We start from the raw sequence: 17,865 nt of genomic DNA, 5'->3' as shown, positions 1-17,865 counted from the left end.
TACTTCCTTTAAATGAAACACAAGGCCGTAGTTTTGATGTCACTCTGCTTGACGTTCGAGGTGGTTTAAGTTGTGAGAACACTGTTGCTAATTGACTGACAACACAAAAAGAACATTGCATTTTTACCATATACTGAAAATATATTTTAAAAAAACTAAATGTATGGCTTTCCTCTGATAGATTAAAGGCAGGAAAAACACATCCTAAAGCTTTGGTGTGCACAGTAATGCCCTTAGGAGGGTTCTTTCAGAGGGAGGCAGTAGCCAGCTGTGCAAGGATCCATTTAGTATAGAGTCAAGTTAACTTCACGCCCGTGCTCACACGTAATGACATCCGTAATAGCAGAATGGTGCTCAGTAGCATGCTGTTTTCACGCATTTTAGTCCATTTTATTTGCGTCAGACATGACATGAGTAGGAGATGTCATCTGTGTGAAACACAAAAGCAGCCATTAGTGTTTTCAAGTAGCTTCAAGTCGTCTGCAGCCACAGCACACAATGAACTTTCCACACAGGGTTTCAAAAATACACCAATACTCTGTGCTCTGTTTTTAGGAGATGAAAAGACAGAACTCATATTACAGTGAGGAGAAACAGAACAATATTGTTGGATGGATGAAAAATAGACACACTAAATGTTTGCATACCAAATCTGTTTGGTTTTTGGGTGTGTTGTTGATGGACACTTGTTACATGCAATGCAACTCAAGACGGTTGTATGATTACAGAGATGGGCGAGTGGTGGTGAAAAATACTGTGTGCTATAAACATAAAACTATATCCATTACATTTAGGTTTAATCACCTAGAATGATGAGTCTTTGAGTGATGTGAGGTGTCCTTACTTCCATATTATTTAGCGCCAAGTCAGATACATCAGCACTTTCAGAAAATTCAGTCACATACATGCTACAGTCCTGTTAAGAGTCTCATCAGCCCGCTTTGTTTGCATGTCAGCAGCCCATTAGCATGGACATCTTTTAGCATGGCTTTTCACTCTCTGGATGTGGTCCTCAAAACTTAAAAAACAAAATATATTTTGTTCCAAAGTGACTCATATCAGCACTCTAAAAATGACTCATGCCTTTTTCTGATCTGCTGCACTGGTGGAAAAGGTGGGGTTACGTCACACTACTTCTTGGTCAAGAACGGTGTGTAAACCTTTCCATCGTTTCCAACTTAAACCAGTGCTTCTTTTATTTCTGGAAAGCCAGTCTCATGGATGAGCCTTACCAGACAAACAACATGTTGTTATGACGGGGATATTATACAGTAACCCCCCCATCCCACCCCAAGAGACTTGCTCCCTCTAGTTCCTTAGTCCAAGACGTTTGGGAAATGTTTTCTCTGTAAACGCCCTGTGATGCCTCCTCTTCTACCTCTTCTACCTCTCCTCTGTTGTTTTCCTTCAACCTCTTTTTGATCACCTGTAGCTCTTCTCAGTCACCACACTCTTTCTTTCAACTGTTCATCAATGTCCTGAGGAGATCTTGAGATGACACTGTGCTGTTAATCGGTGCACCTTGGTTGTTGTGTGAAACTACTTCTGACCTATTCGAGATGTAATAACGGACAGATCCCTGCCTGTCTTTCTGGCCAGGAGCCCAATAAAGACGGTACATCAATGGCTGTACTTCCTGCTTGTGTAAGAGGTATTAGGTGGCCACGGAGGAAGCAGGGGAACATTGTGCTCCTGATTCTGTTACAGAACTGGGCACACACATACACAGACAAATGCACATACACATCACTCACTGTGAACACACGGATGTGTTTTTCTCACAATTTTGTCTTTCTCGTAAAAGGGAAAGATGTTATGCTTGCGCAATCTGTAACATAATTAGTTGATGATGTTAAGGTAAAAGCCCTTTGGGCACTTCCTTCCTTATCCTCGCTCTCCTGCGGACTGAAGAATGACTCAGAAGAAGCCCGAGCACACAGCATGGTGCTAACAATTCACATCTGGCATATTATGTGCAATCCCGTGGTGTGCAGTATTACATATAATACTGTTTTTAATGAAATTACGTCAAGAACATATTGTGATTCCTAGTTCTGGTCCTTACAGCTAAGACCTTGCTGTGCCCCCAGACGGGTTAGTTGGGGGCAATAGGTGTGTTTACCAGAGTACTACAAGCTGTTCAGAGGACCAACAACAGGGCCACTCCAGCTTCTAGTCTCCTTCAGTGGCTGCTTGTGGTAAAATGCCACGCCCTGCTCTCTTATTGAGATTAGGAGTGGAAGAGGGATCATATGCAACACACACAAACATGCACAGACTAACCCACAGAGGCCCTTGTTGTAAAACGTGAAGGCATGAGGGAGGGGTGGGGATCAGGGGAATCAGAAAGAGTGTCACTTGGAGGCGAAAGGGAAGATTATCCACTTCCCGGGGTCAGACAGTCTATTTGTGTTGACATATTAACCTAGCTTTGCAAAAAGTAGGACTACCTTGTCTGTGCGACCCAAAATAAACTCTTCTGTAGTTCTTGTTCATCTCTGCGTCTCTCTGCTGCAATGCTGTTGCCATTTCAGGTTCAGGTCTCATTACGGGCTCTGTGTGTGTGGAGGTTAAATCTTCACAGCTAAAAAGGACATGGCTATTTGTAGTTCCTTTCCCTCTCTTGTTCAGTGGCGAAGCTATTCAAACACCCTGCCTCATAAAAAAAAAAAAGACTGTGCATGAACAAAGTGTGCCTTTTTTTTCTTGTTTTCCCTGATTTCTAACTACCTTATTATGAGGAGAGACTGTTCTGCAGAGAACATTTTCAACAGCACAAGGTGGAGGAACATTAAGGAACAGTAATTTTTATGCAATTCTGGCTATTTCTGATCCATTTTACACACTCTCCTTCCTAGAATTGGACCAAAATGTCAAGTGATTGATTTATTTTCGATTTCACCATGTCTTCACCCTTCTCTTCTTCCAGCATACTCATCCAATGTTATCAAACACCTTTAAAGGTGCATTATTTAATTTAGTTCTGTTAGAATGATAGTTTTAACATTCAAAAATTAACTAAAATTATCAACAGCATGTGAGGAAATAACTATTGACATCGCATCAAAGACGTCTATGTTTTGTGTTGCAGAGATATGAAGTTAGCATGCTAACCAACTAGCCACGCCCGTCCTGTCTCGTAATACCCCTTTGTGCCTCAAGGGCAGTAGTGAGTCGTAGTGCTGCCCCAAGCAACTGGCCAGCAATAGCAGAGATTTTGAGCCAGGCTCAAAGCTGCTGTAATTTTCACTGTAGGACTGTTAATATGCCACTTTATTGAGTATTAATATTTTTTCAGGTGAGAAAGTAACCATTTAGATTCCCAATATGTGGTTAATTTATCCAAATAATTCCTATTTGGAAACAAGCTCCAACGTCGTCGGACATGCCGCTGCTGCAACTGCTAGCTAGGTCACCTCAGCTCCATGATCTGATGAAAGATCTATGCAGCTCTTTGATAATTTATTGCTAGCTCTAATATCTCTATAGCGTTTTGATAATTTGATGACGCCATAGCATAGATTCACTGCAAGCAGTAAGCTTTACGCTTTATTCAGTGAGTGGTAATTCTAGTGTGGTGGTGGTGGGGTGATGAGTTTGGGGGGAAGGGGAAGGATGGGGTGGGGGGTTTGGGGGGGTGAGGACTGTGCTTTCTGGTGATATGCTGCCCCCTATTTGTTTGGAGCAGGTGGCCAAATCTTACATACTGCACCTTTAAGGGTCTGAAACATAATGTTTGCCCATACTTCTGTATTAAACAGCAGTTTAACAGCCTTGACAACCATCCCAAATTACATTTTGTTTGGAGTATGATGCCTCTCTCTTTGCACAGTTGTTTATTTTCCAGGGGGAGCTGTTTTTGCTGAATTAGGCTAACTACAGCACAGCCTCTAAGGTGATGGCAATTTGAATCTCCTTTCACTGACAGTCCCGTGTAGAGGGTGGCGGAAACTCTACACTGAGCACTTGAGGTGAGGCGCTTTGTACTCCACAAAGGCAGAAAATTTGCCAATTCATGGCACACTGTAATCAAGTAGACTAGTGCTTGGACCAGGCTGAATGCTGTTAATTGTTTTAGAGGACTTGATGTTTACAAAGGAACCAGGATGCAAAACTGTACATTTTGTTTGCCTGCTGGCTGACAATCTCTCTCTCAGGGATCAGAATGAATCACCTGCCCCTGAGGTTTTTTTTTCTTTCTTTTTTCCAGGTAAACACATGAATACATGGTGGGAAAGTCTTTTTTTAAAGTCTCTGCTCCTCTTGTTGTTATAAAGAAGTCCTCCATTATCCACAACAGAATCATCACTCTGAAAAGATTACCAATAAATGCCACCATCAGTAGTTGTGTGATATATATATTGCTATCAAGCCAAAAAAAGAACATATTTACAGTATTAAAGCAAATTCATTTGAGGACATGGAAAAAAAAACAACCTCCAAAAAACCACCATGGTTGTTGGGGCCTTCTTCCCCTGCTGTTTTTCTTTATTCTCCTATATGGAGGCCTGCACTACTGAGGAATAGAAAAAAACAAAAACAAACAATGGCCCTGACCTTGTCTAGGTGTCTCCATGGAGACGAGGCCTCACTATAAAGCATTCTCCACTGTGTGCTACTGACAGGCCAGCCCTGCCGAAGACATGCTTAACAAGTTTGAAAGCTAAGTGAGATGCATCCTGCAGCCTGTAAACACTCAATTCTCCAGTACTAACAAGATATTCACGTGTACATGTGCACATATACATTTACCATCATGCTAAATTACTGTATTGCCTTGGCGAGAGCTCAAGAACAAATTGTTTTGGAACAAGGAATCTGCATGTTTAAAAAGAGGATCTGTGCAAATGTATTAAAGATAAAACATGCTTTTAGGAATTAGGTATATTCTGTAGTGTATATCTTATGTAGCAACCATCCCTATGAGCAACCATCTTTATCCCTTTGGGCTAAACATAGCTTTACTGTTAGCCTCTTACAGAGGGATGATATCATCTCTCTGGTTCTTTTTGTCCAATGTAGGATGGAAAATACTATCTGACTGACTCATTCATTACTCATTTTTATCTTATGACTTTTTCTTAACTGATTGTAATTGTTGTGTAATTAAACTATTTTTCATTATTTTATCTTGACTTTTATGTTTGGATTTTATTTACTTTTACTTCTTGTTTTTACTGTAAAGCATTTAATAACTATGTTCTGAAAGGTGCTATATAAATAAAGTTATTATTATTATTATTATTATTATTAGGTTTAGTTCTGAACAGCCATGAGACACAAACAATGTAAGAATGAATGCCTTTAAAGACAGGATACAATAAACAAAATAGTTGGATGTGTTGATCATTTGCCATAAACATAGTGGCTGAATATGATAAACTAAAATCTATAAAGTAACTAACTATTTTGGTTAGGATAAGTAGGATAAATCTGGTATTTAAACACCATGTTGTTTTTAGCTGATAAACTACAATACATGCACAGTCATACTAAACATTCCCCTCCTTAATTGTTTTTCATTTACAGTATGATGCCACAAAAAAAAGTCTTACACCTTGTTTGAGACAGGTTATACATCAAAGTGTATTTTCCTTAGATTTTTAGTTAAAGTTACATATAGTGATAATTGTGTGCTAATGCTGCTACAAGCAGAGACCAAAACCTGCTGCTTCATTCAAGGAAAAAAATCACATACTTTTCACTGCATTCATGTTTGTTTACTGCTCATCTTAACTTAAAGAACTTTTAGCTCATCTTTTTTACAACTATAATTTAAAAGTTATAATATACTGAACTGTAACTTTTTGTAATATCCGTTTCAAAACAGTTTCTTGTTTCCTTGTGTGTTATTTTGTCCTATAAGAATTTAAGCTCTCAGTGGTTTTCGCTGTCCATAGTGTCGCAGACAACACTGGTTGGACTGGTTTCTAAATTTCCCCAATCTGCGTCCTCAAAAGGCTGGTCAGAACACTCGTACATGGCATACAGTTTGCGATAAAACCCACTTCTCCAGGCAGGTAATACTTGTTACAATATTATAACCTTGACTGAATAAAAACGGTGCAACCTGAACCATTTTATATCTCATTCATAAATCCACCTCACTATACCCCTGACCTGTGTACGACTCACTCAAGGGCAGGAAAAGCCCATTAATCGTAACAGGCAACAGGTGGTCCATGAAAGGCAGCGGCTGGATCCCCTGAGGCTGTCAGTGGGGGACGAGTAAGTCAGAGAGAGAGAAAGAGAGCAGGTGGCTGAAGGTTTAACCTGAGCTAAAACCCATCCAATAAGCTCATCTTCTCAGGCTTAACCAGCTTTGAGTTGTCTGTTTTCTGCCAGGACAGCCAGATCTTACTACTCCCACCCCATCGGCAAAGTCAGCCACAGTCACCCTGCTAATCTGTCTGACCAATACCTGCAGTCCATATGGTCAACGCCTGGCTGCCTGTCTCGTAAACAATCAGTACAGCTTTGTGTATTTACAAAGGGACAGTGTGTAGAAGGGATTGAAAGTGGTATTTGTTTGTACATATATGCATATATTTGTATTAGGGATGGGATGATATAAGATTTTTATCTTAAATCGGGTTAAAAACACTCAATCGTGGTGAATTCCCATTATCAGGATAATTGTGCATATCCTCACATGAGTAACTTGAAAAAGCTGTCTAGCTCACTAACGTACAGTCCGTAGAGTCGTCCAGTCATTCGTCACCATGGCTGAGGGACCACAGTGTGAATGCTTGGATATCAGGTTGATCGGTAGATTATTTTTATTAATGGGTTTTTTTTTTGTCATTGTAATTATCTGCTGGGTGTAATCTGAATCTGTCCTTGTTTGATTTTCACTAAAAAAGGATGTTCACAAATGAACAAACAATGTTTCTTAACAAAACGTAAAGTAAAGTGATTCCAGTGTGTTTTCGTGCCATTTTAAGACTTTTAAGCATATTTTGATGATTATCGGCATAATATCGTTAATTGCAATTATTTTGGCCAGGATAATCATGACGTGAAATTTTCATAATGTCCCATCCCTTTGTCTGTGACTTTTTAATGGCTTGGACAGGAGTGACAAATATAGGTATAGCTATAGGTAAACAGATTCAGCTGTCCTATGCACTGTAAACTCACAACATACCTGTGTTGTTATGATCTACCTCACTATATCCTGTCCATTCATGCCAGGGCAGCCCAGGTAAGCCCGTCTCAAGACATAGGTAAACATCAGACTCCCACAATCCCACTGTCTCAACAAGTGTGTATTGTAAGCTCCACTAATCCTTCGCTGCATTCAAGCATGCCTGAGTGAACCTGATATAACCCCATACAGACCATGCTAAAGCCGCAACGATTACTCGATCGACAGATGATTAATCACCAACTATTTTGATAATTGATTAATCGTTTTGAGTAAGTTTTTTAAGAAAAAAAAGCTAAAAATTCTCTGCTTTCAGCTCCTTAAATGTGACTTATATTTACTGTTTTTTTTAGTCCTCTATGATGGTAAATGGAATATCTTTGGGTTGTGGACTGTTGGTTGGGACCAAACAAGACATTTTTCACCATTTTCTGACATTTTAAAGAGTATGGCTGCAACTATCAATTTTTTTATTAATCGTTTTGTCTATGAAATGTCAGAAAACAGTGGAAATGCCCGTTTAATTTTCTAAGATCCTATGGTGGAGTCTTCAAATTGTTTTTGTCCGAGCAACGGTGCAAAATCCAAAGAAATTCAGTTTATTATCATTTATGACACAAAAAGGCTTCAAATCCACACATTTGAAAAGCTGCAACTAGCAAATGTTAACAGAATGACTAATCAAACGACTAATCGATTAACGTGAGAAAATAATCCTTAGTTGCAGCCCTACTCCATACAGCACATCTATCTAACATGTGCTTATCAAATTAAATAAATGGTTTTAACGAGTGGGTATCCATGAGTAAGATCAACACATTGCAGTTAAAGTTGAACATGAAGCGCGCAAACATTTTTTGCCAAGCCTTCGTTGAGCTGGAGACAATAACAAAGGCTTGTTGTGGTGGCTGTGTCAGCACCATATCTACCTGCCAACCGCTCTAATCCCCTGTGTACAAGCCTACTTTAATGATGTCATGGCAGACAGAAGTGCTGATGTTGTCCTTAAGACTTGTTGTAATTGAATTACTTCTGAGAAGACACACAAACAAGTCAGATCTCTGAGCTGTGGATTATCTGTTTCGAGAAGTGTTCTCTAGTAAAATCCTGAACACCCGCTACTAATCACATCCTTCTCGTGATTATAATGTTTGCCTCCAGCACTTGTTACAGATACACTGAGGCAAATCTGAGTCACTATGTCAGCTCTTGCTATGTTGTTATTTCTCTTGCTTTATCTTGGTTAATTATGAAACGCTGCCCACTACTTCCTCAATCAGCCTGGTGAGAAACCTCAGCAGGTTCCCAGTCACGATGCTCATTATGATTTGCACTACCTTCATCATCATCACACGCTCACTGGTGGTACTGCTAAATGGTCTCCAAGAGGGGCCAATTCAAAAGCCAGGACTGCAAATAAATATGGTCCTAATGGAGCTCCGATAGTATGTCCTTCTCATATGGGAAGTCACATGATAACAGTCTCATGATATACTAAGGTTGTGCTCTGAGGAGAGGAGCTTCTGAGGAAACACCTCACTTAGTTTTAATGTTTTTTGTATCGCTCGAACTCCAAAATCCATCCCTCTGGTGTAATTTATGCAATTTGTATAAAACGAGCGCTCTGCTGTTGTGCATAATTGTGGCCCATGATAGCCAGTGTACACTCAGTCCATTCAAAAACATTCCTGTCATAGTTTAGGCTACTCTAATGGAAAATACAATTAGCATAATGGCTCCATTCAAAGCAGTTTCCTTGAATCCTTTCCAGCTGGAACAGAGCCGTAAAGCTGTTAGTATTGTCTGTTTTCAGTTGTCAACAAATTAGTCGACTGAAATATACAGCATGTTCAAATGCCTGGTGTATGAGAGAAATAATTATCAAGTTAACTAACCAATCAGCTTAAAGGAAAAGTCCAGTAATTTTAAACATGATCATGATCAGTGTACTTGTCATAAGGAGTACTACTCAGTCTGTGCAAACAGTTTATGGCTGCAACTAAATATTATTTTCACTATCGATTAATCTGCTGATCATTTCCTCGATTAATTGATTAATGTTGAAAAAATAGTGAAAAAATGGCACAATTTTGTAGAGCACACAGTGATATTTTCGATTTGCTAGTTTTGTCTGACTAACAAATCAAAATCTTGAGATATTCAATTTACTGTCATATATGACAAAGAAAAACTGCTAATTGTCTCATTTGAGAAGCTGAAACCAAAGGATGTTTGGCATTTTTGCTCAAAAAACAATTAAAACGATTAATTTATTATCAAAATTTTCTTTTGATTGACTAATCGATTCGTCGTTGCAGCTCTAAAAAGTCTGAATAAGTAACCCTGATGATGTTTTTTCTTTTAAACATGAAGCCTGCATTACAAACTGGGGGCAGGTTTATTGAAATATGTTTACAGACATGGTCATTTACAGACATCATCATCTACAGGTTCTCATCGGGAGCAGTTGTGTTATGGGAACTTGAAGGACCCAGCGAGCTTGAGCCATATACTGTATGAGTGGAATTTAAGCTTTCGGTTAGCAGCAGCACAGAATTAGCAGCAACAATGTCTTAAATGGAATAATATACAAAGAAGTTGCATTGGTGTCTTAAAGGCTTGTCAATTTTAAATGCTTTTCAAGATTGATCGTACAAGATTTTCATCCCAAAGCACTGAAATACGAAGAGCAAACTGGGTTCTGATTAATGGGCTCAGACAGACACGTAAGAAACTGAACTGCCATCAGCATGAATGTTATATGTTGAAAGTGTTGCACTGCTCTGCAGGTGTTGATGTCCAATTAAACTCCGGGTATTCAAGCTTTCAGCCGCCTGTGTATGAAAGAATCTGAAGCTTTCTATCAGTCCTTAGAAAGGTCACTCTCTTTTGCTACAGGTCTGAGTCATCCAGAGTTCATTTACAAAATGAAATGTGACATTTGAGCTTTACAAACAAGTTGGCTTTTGAGAAGAGCTATCAGCTTTACGGAGATACCTTATCTGTGCAGCCCATTGACAGACAGGCAGGAAGAGGATTTCTGAGACAGAGACAACAATCTCCTCCCTCACAAGCACCCTGACCCCAGAGGTGAACAGGATATTGACGCAAGCACACACACACACAGACAGAGTTGTATGAATAAAAGACGGCCATCTCACCTGGTCGTCCACTCTGTGGGCCACGATTGTAGCCGCCTCCTCCTGCTCAGCATCGCTGAGGGGTCGGATCCTCAAGGCAACCTGCAGCACACAGAGTGAATTTAGTCGCCCTTGAATTCAATCAACACAGAGATATTCAATTTACTGAAATTGCGGGGTTGAAAATGAATTGAACTCGGCCTTAATGGCAGTTCAGAAGAGTGCTCTTGCTTCTACAATAAATTATTTCTTCATTACAGAGGATGTGTCGATGCAGCTGAATCTAGAGCTGTAATTAAATATGTATAGTACCGGTCAAAGGTTTGGACACACTTTCTCTTTCAAGGGAATGGGAAGGTGTGTCCAAACTTTTGACTGGTACTGTATGTATGTAGAAGTTCTTCAATAAGAACATATTAGACTTGCGTGATGCAGGAGAGACATTTGGTTTATTTGCCAGTTACAGTTTATGTATGAATTCCTCTGTTTTCTTAGAAATCAGTTTACCAGTCATGAGGAGAACAATTCAGCCTGTGGAAACAATTTAATATTGTCCTGAGAATTTTATCAAGTCTGAGAAAACAAATTTTAAAGAAAAGTCTGAAGGGTGGAGGTGTGATGTTTGAAGGCTTGAAAAATGTCCATGTTTAATACTCAGCCAGGGTCTAACTAAAAAAAGACTATCTAGTTGCATTATGGGAAGTGTAGGATCCAGTGTTAGTGAAGCCTGACCCATACAGGGGCTAAAAGTAGAGCTGCAACAATTAGTCAATTGATCAATTAATCAACCGACAGAAAATTAACAACTAATTAGCAACTAATTTGATAATTGAATAATCATTTTAGTGTTACTGTTGATTAGACAAAACATGAGATTTAAAGACGTCAGCTTTAAGAAATTATAATGGGCATTTTTCACTATTTTTTGACATTTGAAGACAAAACCATTCATTGGGAAAATGTTGGTCCAATTACTCGATAATGAAAATAATTCATTATTAGTTGCAGCCCTAACTAATATCTGGTATCTGCATTGATTTTCATCATTCTTTTTATTAAGCCGTCTCCTCTGAATCCCCCAGAAGTCATAGAGCTGAAGTCAGCAAATGACTAAAACCATTACTTGATTATCAAAATAGTTGCCAATTATTTTTTTGTCAATTAATGAATTGATTAATCAGGTAATCATTGCAGCTCTTGCCTGATGCATTCTGGGGTAATACCCCCAGTACCGTGGATGTAATAACTAGGTATAGGAAACGGATGGATGAGCAGATTGACTGACGAAGCCTACCTGATAACTGTTACTTTCTCCTGCAACTAGCAGAAACAAATTAGACTGATGGCATTTTCCCACAATCAGCAATTACTCATTTCAAATTAAATACAGACCCTTGTAGTTTTAGAGGGTAAATAAGCCTTGTCTCCTGAACACTGAATAGCATTTGGGAGATATGGAACCACTAAACGAGTGAAACAGTATTATTACACTGCAATCCACTCATTCATAGCCACTCTTCTGTTAGTCTCTCTCTCCCTGCATAATTTCCCCTCCATGAAAACATCCAGAGATATTCATTCAGCAGAAAAGCTTTTAATGGGAGTAAAAAACGGGATGAAAAACAGACTATAACAATCAGGGTACTTATGTCTTACACCCAGAGGCTGGCATTATGGCCCAAAGCAATTAGTAAGAACAACTCTGATATACTGTTGAACACGTTGCAGCATGTAAAATGTGCCGCCTGTTTGGTGCTTTAAGTTGTGTAATTCTACTATTACGACAACTACTATTAATCATAGTAATAATAAGCCTCCCTGTGGTTCCATAAACGCACTAGAGGGAATAATAAGGTCCTCTATATGTCAGCACCCTGTAGAAAGTGTATTACATGGACAAGAGAGGCCAGGCAACTGAAACAGCCACTTCAATAATTCAGATATGGTTTACAGGACACAGTGCAGGTAGTGTAGGGCTTGGAAATCTAATGCAAAAAACAAACAAACATCTAAGTATGTTTGGAATTATTTTTAAAAAAGTACAACAACGACGTGGACATTTCTTTTCTTTTAAATTGAATTAACAGCAGACTGTGTTCTGACAAGTAAAGGGGACGTTTATCTGAGTAAAAAAATAATATAACACAACTTATATTTAGAATTTAAAACAAAAAATAGGACAAGTCTGTAGTTTGCACTCACAGTTAGTTGGTGGTCCTTTGATTCTCCCGTGTCCTTCATGGTCACTTTCGGTAAGAGTGAAGGATAATGAGCGTTAACAGAAGACGGGACACTGGACCATCCTCACTGTCGGTACCTGCATGCCACCTCACCTCCTCTGAAAACACCTGCAGCGCGCCGCCACTACTCTGCACAAGCCCCCCTCTCTTCAGGATAATAAGAGGAGCTACACTGCCGAGCTAAACAGCCTCACGTCGTCTCTTTTTCACTTCACGACCTCTTTCTCTTGTCTCGCTGTCGTCCCACGCTAGTGTCTCTTCCTCTCTCTGTCCTTCAAAAGTGCGTCGACTGTCCGCCGCTCCCCTCCCGTGCGTTTCCCCGTCAGCGGGTTAGAAACACGAAGAATGATTCATCTGGCTGCGGAGAGAGAGAGGGAGAGAGAGAGAGAGAGAGAGAGAGAGAGAGAGAGAGAGAGAGAGAGGCAGGTAACACCAGCAGCAGCCCACCTGCTACACTCACTTCCCCGTCTCCTCTCCCCGCTACCCTGCTGCTGCGGGTTTCCTCTCTCGCTCTGTGCGTGCGTGCATGTGCGTGTGTGTGTGTGTGTGTGTGTGTGTGTGTGTATTTCTGCCTCTGACATAGGCTACTTTCGGGGAAATTCACACTTAAGACCAGTTTATTGGGGACGGCTTGTCCAATTGGTTAAGGTTAGGGTAAGTCTACAGGAAGTGAATGTAAGTCTATGCAATGTCCCCAAAAGTGACCTTGGACAACGTGTGTGTATATGTGTGTGTGTTTGTGCGTCCTTGTTTACTTGAACGTTGTCCCTGGAGACCCCGGCAGCAGGTTTTGTATTCTTTATTGTGTACGATAATAGAAAATATTATGCCAGACATTTTTTTTCTTCTGGTGTGTGTGTTGTTTTTCTACATTTTTCTTTCGCAACATTTGTCAAGTAAAAGGTGAACAGATAAAATCTCAAGCTCTAGGCAAGGTCTATTTTTTTTTTTAACCCTTTTATAAAGTGTATCACATCAATCCAAAATATTCTAAAACACAGTATGTGTAAGGTGAGGGACTGTAGCTTTAGGCAGCCAGCAGCACTTCCTGCAACACTTTGCTGACATCTGCTGGAAGGATTAAAAATGACCTTATCGTGTCAAAACAACCTGTTGACTGCACACAGTCAAGTCCAAAGATATTTAAAAACACACACACAAAAAATATCTGATGTCTACCTTAGTCAGTTTTTAGACTCAATTCCGATTAGCTGTTGGTACAGTAGATACCAAAACAGTACACAGAAACAGATCCACCATCAATTACAAACAAAGCAAAAGAAAACAATGAAATGAAAAATCAATATACTGAAATTCTTAACTCAAAGCTGGAGTATAAATTGTATAGCAAGCATGAAAACATAGTTTGTTCCTGGCACATTTTCATTGTTCATCATTGACTAAATAAATAAATAAAATCTGTGTTAAAGATACCTAAATGATGTGTTTATTAAAAACTGATTATTTGTTCATCAGATCAGATTAAATGTTCTGTGTTTAAATGATCAGAGATCCATATTTAAGAAAAATACCGTTATAACACAACTGTGAGCAGAAATATAGCTACAAGCGGCAATAAGCACATAATTTAACATACATTCATTGTACAACTTTTTAACCACAAGAGTTCACAACAGATGGAGACACAAACCAAAAGCTGCCAGGCTGCATTTGAACAGGTGACTCACTGGGGATGTGTTTAGACCACTAGACCACCAGGAGAGCACAGCTGTCACAGACAAAAAAAAAGCCAATGGAAGTGGATAACTGAAACACTTAACAACTGTGGGATGAGAGAGTGATGGCTAGCACAGGTCCCCCCAGTATTGGACCCAGGACCACGTGGTTCATAGTCAGCAGCTTAACCCTGGACTACCGGCTCTGCTGGTGAACCAGCTGTCTTCAGTTTGCACAACCTCAACAGAGGTCTATGAGAATTAATGCAGCTGAAGTTCAAATATTCATTACAGATTTACAGATTAATAGCTGAAAGACTAATCACATGATCAACAAAGAAATGTTTTCTGATATTTTCATGACGTTTGATCACACATTTGGCAATTTAGGACATATTTGTACAGTACATATTATGCTAAAATATTTTATTGTCACTGCATCATAGATTTTCAACGTATTTCAAAACTTTTTAGAACATTTCATCTCCGGACTCTAAACAATCTGTGACTCAGTTTTGTTAGCATTTGAACAAATACTTTAGAAGATTAATTGATTATGCATATTTTGAAAAAAAAATAGAGTGAGGGAGTTAATAATTTAGCAATAGTTGCAGTGAAGCAAAGTTTCTTCTCATATTACATGATGTTATGCTTTTTGCTAACGACCCTTTAAGGGGATGATGCTCTGCAATAGGATTGACTGTTTGTCTCTTTTGTTTCATGTTCTGCCATTTCTTTGTCAACCAGGTCTTTCCATGTATTGTCGAAGTATGGGTCATTTGGGCATGAGTTTTCAAGGTGATTACGGAATAATATGGCTTTTCATTTACTGTCACTAATGATTGTGACCAAGGATTTGAGTGGTGGTGTGTTATTGTTTGTCTCCATTGACGCTTATTTTTTGCTAGAAAGTCTGGGGATTTGTGTCCTGGTTGAGTTTTTTGTAGAATGTGTTGCAGGTTTTCTGTTGGTGAGGGGTAAGTTGTATTTTAATAGTGCTTTGGAGTCTGGTTATTTCTGTTTTGGTGTGGGGTGATCTCTGAATTTGATTAATTCTCTTTGTAGTTTCATTTTATGGAAACAGGGCCACTGAGGGTTTTGTTCCAGGGCGACAGTAGACGCCGATGTCTGTGATAGGATGATGAGAGTGGATTTTTATTTTGGTTGCAACATATTTATTTCGTTTCAGTTCCTCTGATGAGAAGCTGAAATCATTTTCACTGTATTCACTATTTTATTCTTATCAGGATTGCTACTCCTCCTCCATGTCCTGTCTGCCATTCTTTTCTTATGATGTTGTAGTCAGGGATCTGAATTTGTGATTTGTTTGATAACAGTGTTTGAATTATCTAATATATCTATCTAATATTTATGTATAGAAAGGTGGTGAGAGCCATTGCAAAGGGTGTTAGAAAAAGCAAGATATATTATATTAGAGATATATTACTCTTGTTGAGAATGATGAGGGGAGGGGGAGGTGGATTTTATGTATTGAAGTGTGTGTTTCCTGATGCTTTAAAGTACTTCTTCTATTTTCTTGTCATCCATGGCAAGTTTTTGGAGGTCATGCACCATCATTAGGGTGCAGGCTGGCGGGGGGGAGGGTGGGGGGGCTGATAAGGTCAGGTATGAGAGATAGACTGGACAGGTCTTGGAGGTGATGGAGTGTTCACCTGCGTAGTTGGCACACTTGGCTTCTCGCCTTTCCTTTGTGCAGGTTTTGTGGTGGTGATTTCCTCTGCATCTCAGGCATACGACTGAGTTGCTGTAGTTAATGGATATATGATTGAACTGTTGGCATTTGCAGCATTGATTGATGGTAGGTGGGGGCATGCGTACTCCACACTTCGTGGAGAAGGCCAGTGGCTTGGTCTGGGTTGATGAGGTGGATCTTGATGAATGTGGTTGGCTGCTGAGTGGATTTGCTTATAATTCTGAATATTCTTGAGATGCTGATGCCTTGTTTTTCCAGTTCTTCTTTGACTTGTGCCTCTGTAATGTTTGTGTGAATGCCTTTGATGACCAGCAGTTTTGTAAGGGGTTTCAGACGGGGCCATAGAGCCATGTTTGTGCGCTAATCTGCATGTGAACTGAGCTCCATTAAATGCTCCCTCAGGCCATGATGAGAGTAAAGAGTTCAGGGAAGGAATATCCTTGGGGAAAATGAGAATGCAGCCATTTTTCATGTGGACCAGTTTTTGAAGTTGGGCTTGAGTCTTTGGATTTCCTTGAGGATGGATTGGTTCGTTGAGAGAGCTGTAACTCTCTATTACAGCAGGTGTAAGGTGTTGATTTTCTGTTGACTCCCGACTTGCTCTTTTCCTAGGATCTGTATTGAACGTTTGGTATTTGTACATGTTTGTATTTACAGCTTCCAAGTAGCTGGCAGAAAGTGGTGGGAGGGGAGTGTGTGGGTCTTGTCCATTCAGTAGGGTCAGCTCTGTGGTGGTTAAAGTGGATTGCATCTGTGTAGTGACATTGTTGAGCGGAGTGGATTGGGTGTATTTGCTGAGTTCAGTGAACAAGTGGTTGATTTGGTCAAAAATATTCTTGATGATGAAGTTGTCAGTTTTATCAGTGGTCAGAGGGGCTAGTTTCTTAGCAGGAGTGGATGGTTTTGAGTTTTAATTGGGTGCATTGACTGCTTGTTTATCAACTTTGGGAGGTTTGGATCATTTTATAGGTGGCAATGTTTTTTCTTTTATGGTTGGATTGGGTTCTGGAGGTACAATAGGATCCATTGTTTCCAATTTTTGAGGGGTGTTGGATAAAGCTGCATACTGCTGAATCATTTGGAAAATTAGGACTCTTTCTCTCTTGGGTGTTTTTTTTGTGTTTTGGGATCTGGCACTTTGTTTTTTTCCTTTGTGGTGGTTTTTAATTTGCTCCAAAAGCTGCAATCCATATTTATTTTCTTTCCAGTGCATTGGTTAGTTGTGCAATTGCCTTGTTGTTTGCCTCAGGAGTGAAGGGACCCGAGTAAGTGTGAAAGCGTGTGTGTGTGTGTGTGTGTGTGTGTGTGTGTGTGTGTGTGTGTGTTTGGAAAGTGGGTGGGGGTAGGTGGTAGGCAAGGGATGCGTTAAGTGGGGTGTTGAATAAAATAATTTGTGAGTGTAATGAGGAGTGAGAAAAAAAAAAGAAAGAAAGAAATCCCCTAGCTAGTTAGGCAGTTTGGCTGTATGTAAGTTCTTAGTGAGCCAGAGAGACTTAACAATGCAAAAGTGCCTTGGTCACCATATTTGTTTATACCTCAACTGTGTCTGCTGTGTCTACAGAGGAAACCAGGGAGGCTCTTTAAACCGTGGCTGGGATAGGCTTCACGAGGCTCCTGTGCAGACAGAAGTTACAGGCGCTGTGTATGGCGTGTGCTTCCTGTGTCAGTTTGTTCAATTCGCCCCTGAATATCCAGGTATAAATCCAGGTATAAATCTGCAGATGTAAGAAATCCATGTAGTGTGTAAGTCTGCTCAGTATCAGTATCTGAGAGGCTGCGTCTGACTGTGAAGAGGAAGGCAGAAAGCTAATAGGTGTCTTAAATACCTCTCAGCCTGATTGATAGGAAGGGAGGGGCTGGCAAACAGACAAGAGCTGCGTTCAAGAGCAGTTGGGGGAAATGTTTCCTAGTGTTCCCTATCTCAAATGCAAACAGGAAAACAAGTTTG

General features: G+C 39.9%; 1 protein-coding gene across 2 annotated transcripts in view; it reads right to left on the bottom strand.

Annotated features, from left to right (window-relative positions):
• The window catches only part of kif19 (kinesin family member 19), a 37,904-nt gene extending 24,332 nt beyond the window's left edge, over positions 1 to 13,572 (bottom strand). Inside the window, exons 1-3 of one of the 2 annotated variants that reach the window (XM_067576523.1) lie at positions 12,621 to 13,572; positions 12,490 to 12,533; positions 10,309 to 10,389 (exon numbers count right to left, since the gene is read on the bottom strand). In XM_067576523.1, the coding sequence (XP_067432624.1) occupies positions 10,309 to 10,389; positions 12,490 to 12,528 (120 nt within the window). In that variant the 5' untranslated portion in view covers positions 12,529 to 12,533; positions 12,621 to 13,572. Of the gene's footprint in view, positions 1 to 10,308; positions 10,390 to 12,489 lie in introns of both variants that reach the window. The other variant, XM_067576522.1, reaches the window with a different exon arrangement.
• Between the last annotated feature and the right edge of the window lie 4,293 nt (positions 13,573 to 17,865).

The sequence above is a fragment of the Thunnus thynnus genome, chromosome 20, assembly GCF_963924715.1.
Source record: "Thunnus thynnus chromosome 20, fThuThy2.1, whole genome shotgun sequence".
Classification (NCBI taxonomy): Eukaryota; Metazoa; Chordata; class Actinopteri; order Scombriformes; family Scombridae; genus Thunnus; species Thunnus thynnus.
The sequence above is the reverse complement of the archived record's forward strand: the minus strand, read 5'-3'. Positions and strand labels throughout refer to the sequence as shown.